The sequence below is a fragment of the Polypterus senegalus genome, chromosome 9, assembly GCF_016835505.1.
Source record: "Polypterus senegalus isolate Bchr_013 chromosome 9, ASM1683550v1, whole genome shotgun sequence".
NCBI classification, from domain to species: domain Eukaryota; kingdom Metazoa; phylum Chordata; class Cladistia; order Polypteriformes; family Polypteridae; genus Polypterus; species Polypterus senegalus.
In genome coordinates, this window is record NC_053162.1 from 6,474,066 (window position 1) to 6,491,617 (window position 17,552).

General features: G+C 41.4%; 1 protein-coding gene across 2 annotated transcripts in view; it reads right to left on the reverse strand.

The window, feature by feature from the left end:
• LOC120535086 (centrosome-associated protein 350) overlaps window positions 1-17,552 on the reverse strand; it is a 192,274-nt gene that overhangs the window by 31,167 nt on the left and 143,555 nt on the right. For both annotated transcript variants that reach the window (XM_039762643.1, XM_039762642.1), the window contains exon 18: window positions 17,158-17,399. In XM_039762643.1, coding sequence (XP_039618577.1) covers window positions 17,158-17,399 — 242 coding nt within the window. The remainder of the gene's footprint in view (window positions 1-17,157; window positions 17,400-17,552) is intronic.

Sequence of the window (17,552 nt, forward strand, 5' to 3'; positions counted from 1 at the left end):
GTACTGCACGTTGCATGAATTAACAGTAGTCACCCATCATGCGCGGAGTGAATTTTTCCCAATATCAGTCTTCCATCATCTTTATATCTTGATGAAATCTTTCCCCATACTTATCTCTGACATCCACTTAGATTTAGTGGAAAAAAGTCGAGATGAGGATGTAAAAACTGACATCTTCAGTGACATGCTGGCTCCCATAAGCTGATACGCTTTCAGCAGGATCTCCACAAGCTCAGTATAATTCTCTGCTCTGTGACTGCCAAGAAAATTCCGGACAACCCGCTCGAATGAGGGTGCTGATTCAGTGGGCTTCAGTTTCCCTTTGAACTCCTCGTCAAGCATCAGTTCACGGATTTCAGGGCCAACAAAAACACCTTCCTTCATTCTGGCTTCACTTTTCTCGAGACCAAACTTATTTCTTAAAGGCTGAAACGCATCGCCTTTACTGTCCAGTCACCCCAGTTGTCCAAGAACTAGAACATCATAACTTAAAAAAATGGGACGTGCTGCTGGATGAAAACGGTTTTCAGATTTGGAGTCAGCAAGTGAAATTTGTTAAAGTACAGGTGAAAGAATCCCAGTAGCAACTTGCTTGTTGACCGGCGTCATTAATTTGTTCACCAATTCAACACTCCATCTTCTGAGCCCAGTTTTTACAATGATGGGTTGAAGGGAGCTGGGGCTGATCACAGGGCACACTCATAGAAGACCCAGTGGGAGGGAATGAGTGTTCAATCAAAATAAATGAGGTACAGTCGTTCATTAAAATTAAAAGTCAAGACGGAGGTAAAAAGCTTAGGGGTGATTGTTGACTGTAATCTGAATTTTAAATCGCATATTCATCAGACCACTAGGACAGCATTTTTTGACCTCTTATATCACTGAAAGATGCTGAGAAATTAGTTCACGCGTTTGTTTTCAGTCGACTAGATTACTGTAACGCACTCCTCTCAGGACCACCCAAAAAAAACATCAATCGACTGCAACGAGTGCAGAATGGAGCTGCTAGAATCCTAACTGGGAAAAGAAAATCAGAACACATCACACCAGTCTTAGCGTCACTACACTGGTTACCTGTGTCATTCAGAATTGACTTTAAAATTCTGCTTATGGTTCATAAAGCCTTAAATAATCTGCTCTATCTTATATATCGGAATGTCTGACACCTTATATTCCAAATCGTAACCTCAGATCCTCATATGAGTGTCTCCTTAGAATTCCAAGAACAAAACTTAAAAGAAGTGGTGAGGCGGGCAGGCGGCCTTCTGCTGTTATGCACCTAAAATCTGGAATAGCCTGCCGATAGGAATTCACCAGGCTAATACAGAGGAGCACATTAAAACACGGCTGAAAACATATTACTGTAACATGGCCTTTGTATAACTTCAATTTAACTTAATCCTGATACTCTGTATGTTCAATTTCCTCATCATAACTATTCATGGTGGCTCTAAAATCCATACTGACCCCTACTCTCTTTTCTGTTTCTTTTTCCGGTTTCTTTGTGGTGGTGGCCTGCGCCACCTCCACCTACTCAAAGCTTCATGATGCTCCAACAACGATGGATTAAAAGGCAGAAGTCTACGTGACCATCATCTTCATCAAGTCCTTCCGTGAGAACCCTAAATCCAAAGAGGACTGTTTCATTTATGTTAGGTAGAATGCCCAGAGGGGACTGGGTGGTCTCATGGTCTGGAATCCCTACAGATTTTATTTTTTCTCAAGCCGTCTGGAGTTTTTTTGTTTTTTCTGTCCCCCCCTGGCCATTGAACCTTACTCTTATTCGATGTTAATTAATGTTGATTTATTTTGTTTTCTTATGGTGTCTTTTATTTTTCTATTCTTTATTATGTAAAGCACTTTGAGCTACTGTTTGTATGAAAATGTGCTATAGAAATAAATGTTGTTGTTGTTCAGGTTCTAGTGCCAGCTAATGGAATTAGGGCAAGATGACCTACAATGATTTATTTTTAATATGTAATTCGGGAAATGAAGCACATCCACTTTAATAAAAGGACAAGTGGCTATGTGTCTATGTATCCATCCAGTTGCTATGTCTCTATTATCCAATAGATGGCACATTACAAACCTTTGCACTGCTGTTAAGAACCCCATACCAAATGGCATATAACAGAGACATAGCAACTGGACAGACACACTGCAGTGCAAAATGTTAATGCTGAATACGTCTAGCAGAGAGTAACTAATGAACAGACAGAAATCAGCTCATCCATTTTAATAAAAGGACAAGTGCTTGTGTGTGTGTCTGTGTATCTGTATGTCTGTCCAGTTGCTATCCATCCACCCATCCATTCTCCAACCCGCTGAATCCAAACACAGGGTCACGGGGGTCTGCTGGAGCCAATCCCAGCCAACACAGGACACAAGGCAGGAACCAATCCTGGGCAGGGTGCCAACCTACCGCAGGACACACACAAACACACCCAGGCCAATTTAGAATCGCCAATCCACCTAACTGGCATGTCTTTGGACTGTGGGAGGAAACCGGAGCGCCTGGAGGAAACCCACGCAGACACGGGGAGAACATGAAAACTCCACGCAGGGAGGACCCAGGAAGCGAACCCAGGGTCTGTCCAGTTGCTATGTCTTTGTTATATGCCATTTGGTATGGGATTTGTGAAAGCAGCACACATATTTGTAATGAACCATCTGCTGGAATAAAAAATATAGTGCATTTTATTACTGCATGCATTACCAGAAACATTCTAATATATGGTGCACTGCAAACATTGACACTGAAAACATCCAACAGACAGTAGCTGCCGGGTGGACAGAAGTCATCTTATCCACTTTAATAAAGTCCACCTTAATAAAAGGACAAGTGTCTATGCGCGTTTGTGCCCCTGTGTGTCAGTCAGGTTTCTTTGTCTCTGTTATAGGCCATTTGGTATAGGATTTGTAAAAACAGGGCAAATGTTTGTGATGTGCCATCTGTTGGAATAAAAACTGCAATGCATATTGTATTACTACATGCACTACATAGCACACTGCAAACATTAACACTGAAAACATATCTCTGTGTCGGAGTATCGTTTTGCCTGTCCAGATGCTATGTCTTCATTATCCAGAAACATTTCCACTGCTTTTATGGACCCCCTATATCAAATGGTATATAACAGAATGATAGAAAATGGACAGACACACTGCACTGCAAAAGATTAATGCTGACTATGTCTAACAAAGAGAAACTACCGGATGGAGAGAAATCAGCTTATCCAGCTTAATAAAAGGTGTGTGTGTGTGTGTCTCTGCATCTGTGTGTCCATCCAGTTGCTATGTCTCTGTTGTGTGTCACCTGGCATTGGATTCGTGTGACGATGTGGGTTCTGGCTCAACGCTCCCATGGCTGTTTGGGAACCCTTGAACCTAACACCGTCGATAATGAAACCGAGTGAGCTAGTCAATGGAGGCAAATTGAGCATCTGAGCAAGGGGATGGTTGAAAGTGCAACAGTGCTTTTATTAAAACAGTCAACAAAATAAACAGTGTTCATAAATTGTGCAGTCCATTCAAAAGTTCTTCATTAAATAAATAATCCATTAAAGGTAAAATGTGGAGGTTAAAATAATAAGAAAAAACAATCCTTTAAAACCAGAGGTTAAAATCTTCTTTAGGAAGCAATCTTTAAAACAATAACAAATCCGGTGTAACGTTTCTGTTAGCGTCTCACCTGCTTATCCCGTTTGGGCTTAGCAGCAGGCAAGACGCTCTCTGCAGCTGCCCTCCTGAAACACACGCATGAGACTGGAGACCTCCCGATCCCTGGCTCCGGTATGGCACTCATCCCAGCCTCGGAGAACTTGGTTTCCACCAGCGGCCAGGTCCCCGTTGGGGATTCCAACCACCAAGTCTCCAGACTTCCGCTGCCTTTCCATGGCCTCTCTGCGGCCAGTCACCTTCCCTGGTCACTCCCGCTACCTGGTCACTCAGCGGGAGCAACATCCAACTGAAACGTCACACACAGCATCCTTACAGCTTCCCTAGAGCTCGATCGCGCGCTCGCCACACGCACACACCGCGTGTCTGTCTCTCCTGCACCGCATGCTTCCTCGCTCCCAGTAACCTCCGTCCTCTTTCCTTTCCTTTCTCTCCCCACAAAACCGACTCGCGCTTCTTTTAAAACGTGAGGGGTCATCACAGCTGTAGCATTAGCCACGGGAGCAATCACGAATGTGGGCAGTTCCTCACCTGTGCACACGATGAGAAACGCCCACAACGAATGCCCCGCTGCTCTAACATCGCCCGTCCGAAGCCGCCTCGGATGCGGTGATTATTTAAAAATGGCCTTTGCTCAGTGAGCTGTGGACCCGCTATACCACAATTCGTAAAACTAGTTCTAATGTTTGCATTTGTCATTCCAACAGATGGTGCAGCACAATTTTAAAGGATAAAGATTCTCTCTTCTCTTTCTTCTCAGTACAGTACTATATGTGGTTACTTTTAATATTACTCTATTATTATTTTTATATGCAAGGTATTTCAGTGAAACTGAATGGGTTCCTAAGTGTGTACAGGAATAGAATGGGAAAATAAACTGTATATAATAAAGAAAGTTTGTCTGTTACAATGTTCATCACAATGCAATCACCAAGTGACAGGAAGGGTGAATATCCAAAAGCTACATTTTCAACCATTAATAAAAAAAAAAAAAAAGTGTAACATGATTTGAAAAATTAAGGAAAACCCTAAAAATTCAAAAGTAATATGGTAAAAAAAAAAAAAAGAAGTATCAAGGTTGTGAGAAATGGGGCAACAGTGTCATGTCATCCACACATAATTGAGGCTACTATTCTAACCTGAATCGGAATGGGAGAGGACGTTTTCATTCCACGTTTACCTGTTGTTTTCTATGAACTCCTTTTCGAATTCAAACAACTTCAGTTTTCAGTACGCCTCACATGTGCAATGTCCGAAAATAAAGAGCAACGCCAGTGACTTCAAGTTACTGGAGTTTACCTCAAAGAACCGGGATTTTCACACGGCCAGCTATATGTCGCCTGTTCCACAGTAGGATCAGAAAAGAATTTATACGTTCTTGCTCCTAATGACGAAACGAAACACATTGTGTATCATAAGGTACTCGAAATGATTAGCAACTAGAATCCGTTATTCGTTAATAATGGCAGTTTGACTTCTGAACAATATTCGAATCATAAATTAATGGCCAAATAATAAATCGAAACTGTTTCACCTTTTTTCAACCCAAGCAACAGCCGGCATCTCTGCTAGTACTATACCTGTATATAATAAGACAAACATTTTATTAACTGGCACTAAATAAGAACGGTTTGTACCTGCTCTGACTTGCTTACAAATTTGACACCTACATATTAGACTTACAGTTAGGTCCATAAATATTTGGACAGAGACAAGTTTTTTCTCATTTTGGTTCTGTACATCACCACAATGAATTTTAAATGCAACAACTCGATGCAGTTGAAGTGCAGACTTTCAGCTTTAATTCAGTGGGTTGAACAAAACGATTGAATAAAATTGTGAGGCAACTAAAGCATTTTTTGAACACAATCCCTTCATTTCAGGGGCTCAAAAGTAATCAGACAATTGACTCAAAGGCTATTTGATGGGCAGGTGTGTTCAAGTCCGTCTCTATGTCTTATCAATTAAGCAGATAAAAGGCCTGGAGTTGATTTGAGGTGTGCTGCTTGCATGTGGAAGATGACAACATGGTCAAAGGAGCTCTCCATGCAGGTGAAAGAAGCCATCCTTAAGCTGCGAAAACAGAAAAAACCCATCTGAGAAATTGCTACAATATTACGAGTGGCAAAATCTACAGTTTGGTACATCCTGAGAAAGAAAGCAAGCACTGGTGAACTCATCAAGGCAAAAAGACCTGGACGTCCACGGAAGACAACAGTGGTGGATGATCGCAGAATCATTTCCATGGTGAAGAGAAACCCCTTCACAACAGCCAACCAAGTGAACAACACTCTCCAGGGCTTGGTCGGCATATCGATATCCAAGTCTACCATAAAGAGAAGACTGCATGAAAGTAAATACAGAGGGTGCACTGCAAGGTGCAAGCCACTCATAAGCCTCAAGAATAGAAAGGCTAGATTGGACTTTGCTAAAGAACATCTAAAAAAGCCAGCACAGTTCTGGAAAAACATTCTTTGGACAGATGAAACCAAGATCAACCTCTACCAGAATGATGAAGGCAAGAAAAAAGTATGGAGAAGGTGTGGAACAGCTCATTATCCAAAGCATAGCACATCATCTGTAAAACACGGTGGAGTCAGGCAGTGTGATGGCTTGGCGTGCATGGCTGCCAGTGGCACTGGGACACTCGTGTTTATTGATGATGTGACACAGGACAGAAGCAGCCGAATGAATTCTGAGGTGTTCAGAGACATACTGTCTGCTCAAATCCAGCTAAATGACGTCAAATTGATTGGGCGGGCGTTTCATGATACAGATGGACAATGACCCAAAACATACAGCCAAAGCAACCCAGGAGTTTATTAAAGCAAAGAAGTGGAAAATTCTTGAATGGCCAAGTCAGTCACCTGATCTTAACCCAACTGAGCAGGCATTTCACTTGTTGAAGACTAAACTTCGGACAGAAAGGCCCACAAACAAACAGCAACTGAAAGTAAAGGCCTGGCAGAGCATTAAAAAGGAGGAAACCCAGCATCTGGTGATGTCCATGAGTTCAAGACTTCAGGCTGGCATTGCCAGCAAAGGGTTTTCAACCAAGTATTAGAAATGAACATTTTATTTCCAGTTATTTAATTTGTCCAATTACTTTTGAGCCCCTGAAATGAAGGGATTGTGTTTAAAATACTTTAGTTGCCTCACATTTTTATGCAATCGTTTTGTTCAACCCACTGAATTAAAGCTGAAAGTCTGCACTTCAACTGCATCGGAGTTGTTTCATTTAAAATTCAGTGTGGTAAAATACAGAACCAAAATGAGAAAAAAGTTGTCTCTGTCCGAATATTTATGGACCTAACTGTAGGAACAGATTTCATTTATAACCCAGAGACTACCTGTACAATATTTGATTCAATACAAACGGAATCCACCTTAATAAAAGGACAGGTGTCTGTGTGTCCATTCTGGTTTGCCATGTCTCTGTTATACATCAATTGCTATGGGATTCATAAAAGCAGTGCTAATGTTTGTGATGTGCCATCTGTTGGGATGAAAAATGCAGCACATTTTATTGCTACAAAAGTCTGCTGTACCATCTGTTGGAATGACAAACGCAATACATAGATCTCTGCTATATTTGGTTTGGGATTTGTAAAAGCAGTGCTAACATTTGTGATGTGCTATCTTTTGGAATTGCAAATGCTACAGATACGTCTTTGTTATATGGATTTGGCAGTGGATTCATAAAAGCAGTGCTAATGGTAAATGGTAAATGGTCTGTATTTGATATAGCGCCTAACTAGAGTTCAAGAACCCCCCTAGGCGCTTCACAACACAACAGTCATTCACCCATTCACACGCTGGTGATGATAAGCTACTATGTAGCCACAGCTGCCCTGGGGCACACTGACAGAATGTTTGAGATGCGCCATTCGTTGGAGGGACAAATGCAATACATTTTATTACTACACACATTTGTGATGCGGCACCAGTTGGGATCCATTTGCATTACAAAATATATTCCCATAGCTGGTGCACTACAAACGTTAACACTGAGGTCTATTTTACTTACTGAGATTTCAACCTGTCTAAGAAGCGTGGCACAGCTGGTAAATTATAAATGTACAACTTCTTATCATAATCTGCCGTAGCTGTCCACTTTATCACGTCTCTGTGTGTGCGTACTCCGACAGTGCAAGTGTTGTACAGCCTGCAATAATGTGCCTTATGGGTTCTTATGGTTTGTTGCATAATCGACATTGTCTGCCTCCTGGCTCTATCAGGATGCTTCTCTGGTGGTATCTGGTGTTGAGTGCCTGGCCCTGAGCTGCGATTATCAAGTTCTCTGTTTCTCATTTACGACAAGGACTGCTTAGCCATTGCATAGATGCTTCTCCATCAACACAAGTGTCGACAGAACTGTCCAAGTATTGACTTTTTCTTGAATAGTTCTATTTTCTATTATTATTATTATTATTATTAAGTGTCCTTCAGGTCTGAAAGGCTATGGAGAACATAACATGATACTGTCTACATGTCCCTTCACTACAGGGACAGACTTGAGTGGAACACAGGCGGTATTATACTTTACACCATTTGAAAAGAAAAGTAAATCACCGTAAAACTCTTCTATAAGCAGCTGTTTCATCCCCATGACATCTGATGCTATGCAAGGGATTGGTAAATAATATAATCTTTATATTTTGAAAAGTACAAATTTTTACAGCATCTACAAAGGAAAATAAAGTTTTGTAAACACTGGTCACTTTTTAAAATTGAGACAAAATGACCCAATTCAGCGATCTCTGCTGGTCTACTTTCCATGCTAATCAGTAACGGATTACGATAATCCATCCCTGTAATTAAAAGAGGCTCAACTGAAATAATATCTGGGACTAGAAAAACAAAGAGGCCATAAAGGTGAATAGCCTGCTCTACCAACTACTCAATATAAGAATGTCAGCTTGAGACCCCCTCGCTTTCTGCACACTTTCCTGTGTTACAGATTTCATTTTATATGGATAAAATTGTCATTTTGCCCATCAATCTACACTCAATAACTTAAAATGACAAAGTGAAAACAAGAAAGGTTTGCAAATTAGCTACAGTCCTTCCCTATGCAGATGGATTCTGGACTTCCTGACAGATCGACCCGGGACAGTCTACGTTGGAAAGACCATCTCCAGCGCCATCAAGCCGAGCACTGGTACCCCTCAGGCTGTGTACTCAGCCCACTTCTGTTCACTCTGCTTACCCAGGACTATACGGCTACACGTAGCTCTCACGCTGTCTTCAAGTTTGTAAATGAGACAACGATGTATGGGTTTCATCAGCAATAGGGTCGGGAGATCTCAAAGAACTGAGATAGGATTCTGGTGCAGGAGCAAAAATTTGTCTCTTAAGGTGGACAAGACAAATGAGAGGATTATTAACCTCAGTAACGACACAACTTCTACAGCTCCAGTGTGGTCTGCTGGGCTCAAGAGAGGCTCAATTAAAAGGGCTGGATCAGTTCTAGGGCACACTCTGGACCCACCTGGAGGTTGTGGTGAAGGAGTGCCATTATGAACAATGCTGCACATCCTCTCTGACACACCACCACTGAGGACCAGAAGAAATGCGACTGGGGGTCCTTAATACCAACAGCAATACGCCTGTATAGCGCCTCACTGGGACTGCAAAGTCAAAAGTTTTCTTTTTACATTTTCTTCTTTTTTAGTCACTCTGGTGTGTGTGTGTGTGTGTGTGTATATAGCCATTGCACAGTGTATAGCTATCTGTCTATATATTTATGTATTTGTTTATTTAAAGGGCCTCTGTAAAAAGACAAATTTCACCCTGGGGACAAATAAAGTTCATTTAATGTTCTTCTTCTTTTCTATTGTTATCCCTTTCCTCAACCCTCCTTTAGTTTTCTTTCTTTCTTTTTCTTATTGTTATCCCTGTACTCATCCCTCATTTAGTTTACTTTCTCTTTCTTTCTTTATTTTGTATTGTGATCCCTGTACTCATCCCTCATTTAGTTTACTTTCTCTTTCTTTCTCTCTTTTGTACTGTGATCCCTGTACTCATCCCTCATTTAGGTCTTTCTCTCTTTCTTATTGTGATCCCTGTACTCCTCCCTCATTTAGTTCTTTCTTTCTTGCTTTTTCTCTCTTTTCTATTGTGATCTCTTTACTCACCCCTCCTTTAGTTTTCATTCTTTTTTCTCTCTTCCTTATTGTGATCCCTGTACTCACCCCTCATTTAGTTCTTTCTTTCTTACTGTGATCCCTGTACTCATCCCTCATTTAGGTCTTTCTCTCTTTCTTATTGTGACCCCTGTACTCATCCCTCATTTAGTTTTCTTTCTCTACTGTTCTCCCTTTACTCATCCATCCTTTAGTTTTTTCTTTCTTTCTCTCTTTCTTTCATATTTCTCTTTCTAATATGTCAGCCTTCTTGGAAAATGGATAAATAACCCTACAAGAAAGACTTTTTACATTAACAATCTTATCAGTGATAAGAAAATAGATTTTCTTACAATGAGTGAAACATGGCTCAGCTCTGATGGCGTGGCAGTGTTAACTGAAGCAGCACCTCTGAATTACTATTTTGATCATTTGGTTAGCCAGGGTTAAAAACTGTGACAGTTTAAGGATTATTTCCCAAGCTGATTCAACTGTAAAGATGGCGGTTTGGGTATTTTTGTGTTTTTTGATTATCCTGCCACGGTTATTAAAGGAATATCACAGTCTTTCATATTGACAGTTTATAATATAATAGCTGTCCCCTGAGGCTACGCCTGCGTGGTAGTGAAACAGGACAAACTTTAAAAAACAGTTAAAAAATTTGAAAAATAAAATAATTTGTATTGAGAAGAATTTATATTGATAACTTTCATATCCGAGGGCCTCTTGATATGCAATATTTTTGGTTTTGCTGTCTGGGTGAGAATGTAGCTGTGATCTCTTTGCCAAAAATGTAAAAAGTTGCCAAGGTATCTCTGGCCAAGCAGAAGGTAGGTACGCGCCATTGTCAAACGCTGGGACTGTATCTGATCGTGTTCAGCTCTGACGGGAAAGCATTCCCACATGGGGACCAAGAGCATGTGGCCGTGATATCTCTGCCAATCGGCAGTTACCCTCTAAAACACACGTAGCTCTGATCTCTCCTTCAAAAACGTCAAATGTTACTCCTTAACAATCTGTAGATGATAGTGTCTTCTGAACAAAAACAGGTATCGCTAGCTAAGCTGAGGCGAGGTGCGCTCCAACACATGGCGAGAGGTAGAATAACTCGAACAGAGGCTGGCGAGTGAATGAGGAAGGTCCCACCCGCCTCCTCCTCTCCTCAGCCCGCTGCGTGTCTCTCGGGTTTGCGCCAATAAATCGCTGCCACAAGCGAACTGTGATTATTAGCACAATGAGAGGAGTCACAAAATCAACTGGAATGTTCAAGCAAATTCTAGAAAAAAGAAAAAAGATCTAAATCTGTTAAGTAGTCCTCTCATAAAAAGCAGACAGACAGACAGACACACAAATGTTGGATTTTATATAGAGAGAGATAATATATGAATAATTGCCTTACTCAACTGGTAGTAATGCAATCACTGCCTCCTACAGAGCTCTACTGGATCTTACTGAAGGAGCAGCTCATCCGAGGATAGAAAAGATGAAGAGCCGGAGAGAGAATAAAAGTAACATGGAAAGATTTCAGAACTGCCCTGCCTCCATAAAATGTTTGATTGCTTTTAAATAAGATGAATGTAGTGAGAAGTCAAGCAAAATGATCCCTTTTATTGGCTAACCAAAAAGATTACAATTCGAGGCAATTCAGGCCCCTTCTTCAGGCTAGAGTTAAATAAGATGAATGAAGTGGCATTTTGGGGACTGTGGATGACACCGGCATAAACTTATTTCATATGCTATTAAATGCTGGAGGGGTTTCATCTGATATGATCAGATGGATTGGACAGGGCAGGTGAAGGATTGGAGTAAAAATGGTAAAAAAAAAAATGCAACCACATTATAATTTAAACTAAATGTGTGATCGAGACACAGAAATGCTGAGTGAATTTACAGCCTACGCAGATTCAATTGTGCTTGAAAGTTTGTGAACACTTTAGAATTTTCTTTATTTCTGCATAAATATGACCTAAAACATCATCAGATTTTCACTCAAGTCCTAAAAGTAGATAAAGAGAAATCAGTTAAACAAATGAGACAAAAATATTGTACTTGATGATCGAATATTACATATTTATGAGTGGCAAAAGTATGTGAACCTCACAGATGATCAGTTAGTTTGAAGGTGAAATTCGAGTCAGTGGGATGCCAATCAGGTGTGAGTGGGCACCCTGTGTTATTTAAAGAACAGGATCTATCAAAGTCTGCTCTTCACAACACATGTTTGTGGAAGTGTATCATGGCACGAACAAAGGAGATTTCTGAGGACCTCACAAAAAGAGTTGTTGATGCTCATCAGGCTGGAAAAGGTTACAAAACCATCTCTAAAGAGTTTGGACTTCATCAATCCACAGTCAGACAGATTGTGTACAAATGGAGGAAATTCAAGACCATTGTGACCCTCCCCAGGAGTGTTGACCAGCAAAGATCACTCAGCAAGGCACACGTGTAACAGTCGGCGAGGTCACAAAGGACCCCAGGGTAACTTCTAAGCGACTGAAGGCCTCTCTCACGTTGGCTAATGTTCATGTTCATGAGTCCACCATCAGGAGAACACTCAACAACAATGGTGTGCATGGCAGGGTTGCAAGGAGAAAGCCACTGCTCTCCAAAAAAAACATTGCTGCTCGTCTGCAGTTTGCTAAAGATCACGTGGACAAACCAGAAGGCTATTGGAAGAATGTTTTGTGGACGGATGAGACCAAAATAGAACTTTTGGTTTAAATGAAAAGCGTTATGTTTGGAGAAAGGAAAACACTGCATTCCAGCATAAGAACCTTATCCCATCTGTGAAACATGGTGGTGGTAGTATTATGGTTTGGGCCTGTTTTGCTGCATCTGAGCCAGGACGGCTTGCCTTCATTGATGGAACAATGAATTCTGAATTATATCAGAGAATTCTAAAGGAAAATGTCAGGACATCTGTCCATGAACTGAATCTCAAGAGAAGGTGGGTCATGCAGCAAGACAACGACCTTAAAAACACAAGTCGTTCTACCAAAGAATGGTTAAAGAAGAATAAAGTGAATGTTTAGGAATGGCCAAGTCAAAGTCCTGACCTTAATCCAATCGAAATGTTGTGGAAGGACCTCAAGCGAGCAGTTCATGTGAGGAAAACCCACCAACATCCCAGAGTTGAAGCTGTTCTGTACGGAGGAATGGGCTCAAATTCCTCCAAGCCGGTGTGCAGGAATGATCAGAAGTTACCGGAAACATTTAGTAAGGGGGGTCACAGCAGATACTGAAAGCAAAGGTTCACATACTTTTGCCACTCACAAATTTGTAATATTTGATCATTTTCCTTAATAAATAAATGACCAAGTATAACATTTTTGTCTCATTTGTTTAACTGGTTTCTCTTGATCTACTTTTAGGACTTGAGTGAAAATCTGATGATGTTTTAGGTCATATTTATGCAGAAATATAGAAAATTCTAAAGGGTTCACAAACTTTCAAGCACAACTACACGTTACATTATCATCCTGATTAATACAGAGGCCACCTTAGGGACGGAGACATTTGGTTTTTTTGCCAGGGAGAGGAACAATTAATGTAGTGATTGCAGGGAGACACCTCATCGAGAAGCATTGAGAAAACCAGAACGGATACATATGGCGTCTATTGATTTGGAGAAGGCTTATGATAGAGTGCCATGTCAGGAGGTCTGGATGTGCATGAGAGAGAAAGGAGAAAACAGACAAATGTGAGAGGTTTGTCCAGGAAATGTATGGAGGGAGTGAGGACTCGGGGGGGGAAACCAGTGTTGAGGTAACAGACAAGACCCCAATTAGAAAAGGTCTGCACCAGTGATCTTCTTGAAGTCCTTACCTCTTTGATCTGGTTATGGATGTGTTGACTGGTGGGATAAAAGACCAATACCTCTAGTGCTGGCTTTCTGCTGATGACATTGTGTTGTGTCGCACCAAAAAAGAGGAAGTGGAAAGGAAGCAGAAAGAATGGAAAAGAAGATAAATTGTAAGACGACAAAATATATGAGGTTTAATGATGAAGCTACTGAAAAGAGTGGAGAAGTTTAAATATGTGGAATCAGTGGTAGCCCAAGATGGAGAATTCTATGCAGAGGATAACCCATAGAGTGAAGTGTGGTAGGAACAATTGGAAGACGGCATCAGTATTGTGTGATTGAGGAATTAAGGTGAAGGTTCAAGGTAAGTTTTAGAAGACCACCAATGATGTATGAAGACTTAGGCAGTAAAGGGGGCACAGGAGAAGATGTTGGATGTGGCCGAAATGAGAATGTTGACATGATTGTGTAGAATTACAAAAAAGGACAGAATAAGAAATGAGACCATCCGAGGAACAGCAAAGGTGAGAGAGATATCTAAGAAAGTACAGGAAAGTAGACTGAAGTGGTATGGACATGTGATGACGACAGACAATGGATATGTGGGCAAAGGAGTGATGGGAAAGGAAGTACAAGGGAAGAGAAAGCAATGGAGGCCAAAGCGGAGGTGGAAGGATAAAATAAAAGGGTCTGATTGGGGAGGAGGTGCAGGACTAGATTACCGATAGAAATTCACCAGGCTAATATGGTGGAGCACTTTAAATAACTGCTAAAAACGAACTGTTTTAACATGGCTTTCTCATAGCTTTATTTTAGTTTAACCCTGATATTCTGTATATACATTTAAATTATCATTTTTTTCATGGCTCCAAAATCTGTTCTAACCCCTACTTTCTCTGCTGTTCTTTATCCGGTTTTCTGTGGTGGTGATTTGATCCACCAGCACCTGATCAGGGCATCGTGCAGTCCCTACATTGATGGACTGAAGGCCAGAAGTCCACATCACCTTCATCTTCCAATACAACTCGGAGTCCTGCCACATGCAAAAGTTCGCGGACAACACTGCTATCGTGGGCTGCATCAGGAGTGGGCAGGAGGAGGAGGAGTATAGGAACCTAATCAAAGACTTTGTTAAATAGTGCAAACCACCTACACCTGAACACCAACAAAACCAAGGAGCTGGTGATGGATTTTTGGTGACCCAGGCCCCTCATGGACCCCGTGATCATCAGAGGTGACTGTGCAGAGGGTGCAGACCTATAAATACCTGGGAGTGCAGCTGGATGATAAACTGGACTGGACTGCCAATACTGATGCTCTGTGCAAGAGAGGACAGAGCCGACTATACTTCATTAGAAGGCTGGCGTCCTTCAATATCTGTAATAAGATGCTGCAGATGTTCTATCAGACGGTTGTGGTGAGCGCCCTCTTCTACGTGGTGGTGTGCTGGGGAGGCAGCATAAAGAAGAGGGTCGCCTCACACCTGGACAAAATGGTGAGGATGGCAGGCTCTATTGTAGGCACAGAGCTGGACAGTTTGACATCCGTGGCAGAGCGACGGGCGCTGAGCAAACTCCTGTCAATCATGGAGAATCCACTGCATCCACTGAACAGGATCATCTCCAGACAGAGGAGCAGCTTCAGTGACAGACTGCTGTCACCATCCTGCTCCATTGACAGACTGAGGAGATCGTTCCTCCCTCACACTATGCGACTCTTCAATTCCACCAGGGGGGTAAACGTTAACATTATACAAAGTTATTGTCTGTTATACCTGCATTGTTATCACTCTTTAATTTAATATTGTTCTTTATCAGTATGCTGCTGCTGGAGTATGGGAATTTCCCCTTGGGATTAATAAAGTATCTATCTATCTATCTATATATCTCTATCTATCTATTATATAGTGCCTTTCATATCTATCTATCTATTATATAGTGCCTTTCATATGTAACTATTATATAGTGTCTTTCATATCTATCTATCTATCTCTATCTAATTCTTCCACGTGGAACCTGAAAACCATGAGGACTAATTGTGAGGTCATTGATGTTAGGTAGAATGCCTAGTGGGAGCTGGGTGGTCTTGTGGCCTCGCGACCCCTGCGGATTTTGTCTTTTTTTTTCTCTCCAGCCATCTGGAGGTTTTTTTTTGTTTGTTTTTTTCTGTCCTCCCCTGGACGTCGGACCTTACTTTTATTCTATGTTAATTAGTCTTGACTAATTTTATTTTGATATTTTTCTTTATTTCTTTCTTCATCCTGTAAAGCACTTTGAGCTACATCATTTGTATGAAAACATGTTCTACAAATAAAAGTTGTTTTTGTTGACCGAGCTGTTTGGCTGAGAAAAACAGGAAGAAGAAGATTTTGCCACCAGAAAGGATTCCCTTTGTTACCAACACTCCACTGATGAGTCATTCTGACCCTAGAATGCTGGTGACTTCAACCAAGAAACTTTGGAAGGAACAAACTTCTATCGACATATTCCATTTGTGGTGTGAGATGTGGCCGACTTGTCATCCCAGCCAATACCCCCAGGCCGCCAGATGGAGCCCTCCCTGCAGTATGGAGGTGCCCCGAAAGACCAGCAGGGACTCATGGGACATGCAGTTTTTATACAAGACCCTGCTGGATACCACAGGGGCCGCAAGAGGGAGCTGCAGGGAGGACCGAATACCTATTTGTGCCCTTTAACCTGGAAGTTCGTCAAAGGAAGAGCGACGGGCTTCCAGGGTGAAAAGAAAGGACTTGTACCTGACCCGGAAGTGATTGAGAGTCACATGGACTGGGGATTGGAACACTTCCGGGTCAGGATATAGAAAAGGACTATGGGAGCTCCCAGACGGCGAGCTGAGCTGGGTGGAAGGGTGGCGATGCGTCTGGGAGTTGGAGGATTGATTTATTATTGTAGTTATTGTTATTTAATGGGTATAGTGGAGGAGAGGGTGTTTTGTGCACTGTGGCATTTAAATAAAGTCAACTATTGGACTTTTACCTGGTGTCTGGGGTCGTGCACAGGGGTGCAAGGGAGCGATAGCACCCCCTATCTGTCACAGTGGACACTCCAAGCTGAGCCTGCTCTGTTCAAATGCTAGTACCTTTAAATGTAATTTTGTGGCACAGCTGGGCAGATCTGACCACATCTTATGCCTACAAACCTGTTAAAGACAACAGTAGCTCTCTTATGGTCCAAGTCAGAAGTTCTTGTAAGTGTTTGTTTCTGAGGAATGTGGTTTGTTATAATATTTTTTTATTTTTCTTGATCTTCTGTAAAGTTTTAATTTCTAACTAGAGACAAGATAGACCTTAATAACACTTCCCTTTGTTTGAGGTCTATACAGACTTCTCAGCTGGGAGACCATTGAACAGATTTATAGATTTTCAACAGATGGAATGAAACAAAAAGGTCATGTCAGGGTGCCGACAAAACCAGTTCAGCGTCAAGTGACAAGTGTTTTTTGTTTTTACAAGACACTTCATATGTGAAGGACTGTGTTTCCACATTTTGACCAGAGACCCATGATTCAGATCTCCTGTCCTTCCTAACCCACCTGTCTTTGTGCTGTCAGCTGTAGAGTACTGAACTTCTTCACAACTGGCTTCTTTGTTGTCTCTGGGCTTTTCCACACTAGACTGGTTGTCTGTGTCTCCATTCCTCAATTCAGACTGAATTATTTTCATAGAATACGGATCATTTTCCATAGTTCTGCCATCGGATTCACCACTTTTTCTTGGCTGGTTGTCCAGTATTGAGTGAGGAAGTCCAAAACTGTACCCTGTGGTCTTTTTAAACCTTAAAGAATTAGAAACATATACTGGTATTTTAGAAACGGGTATTTTTAAATCTTTTTGTAATAAAAGGATGGAGCAATGGATTAAAAATGTGCAAAACTGTGGTAGCACATATCAAACTAATTAATGTACACATCTCAAACTTTAGACAGAA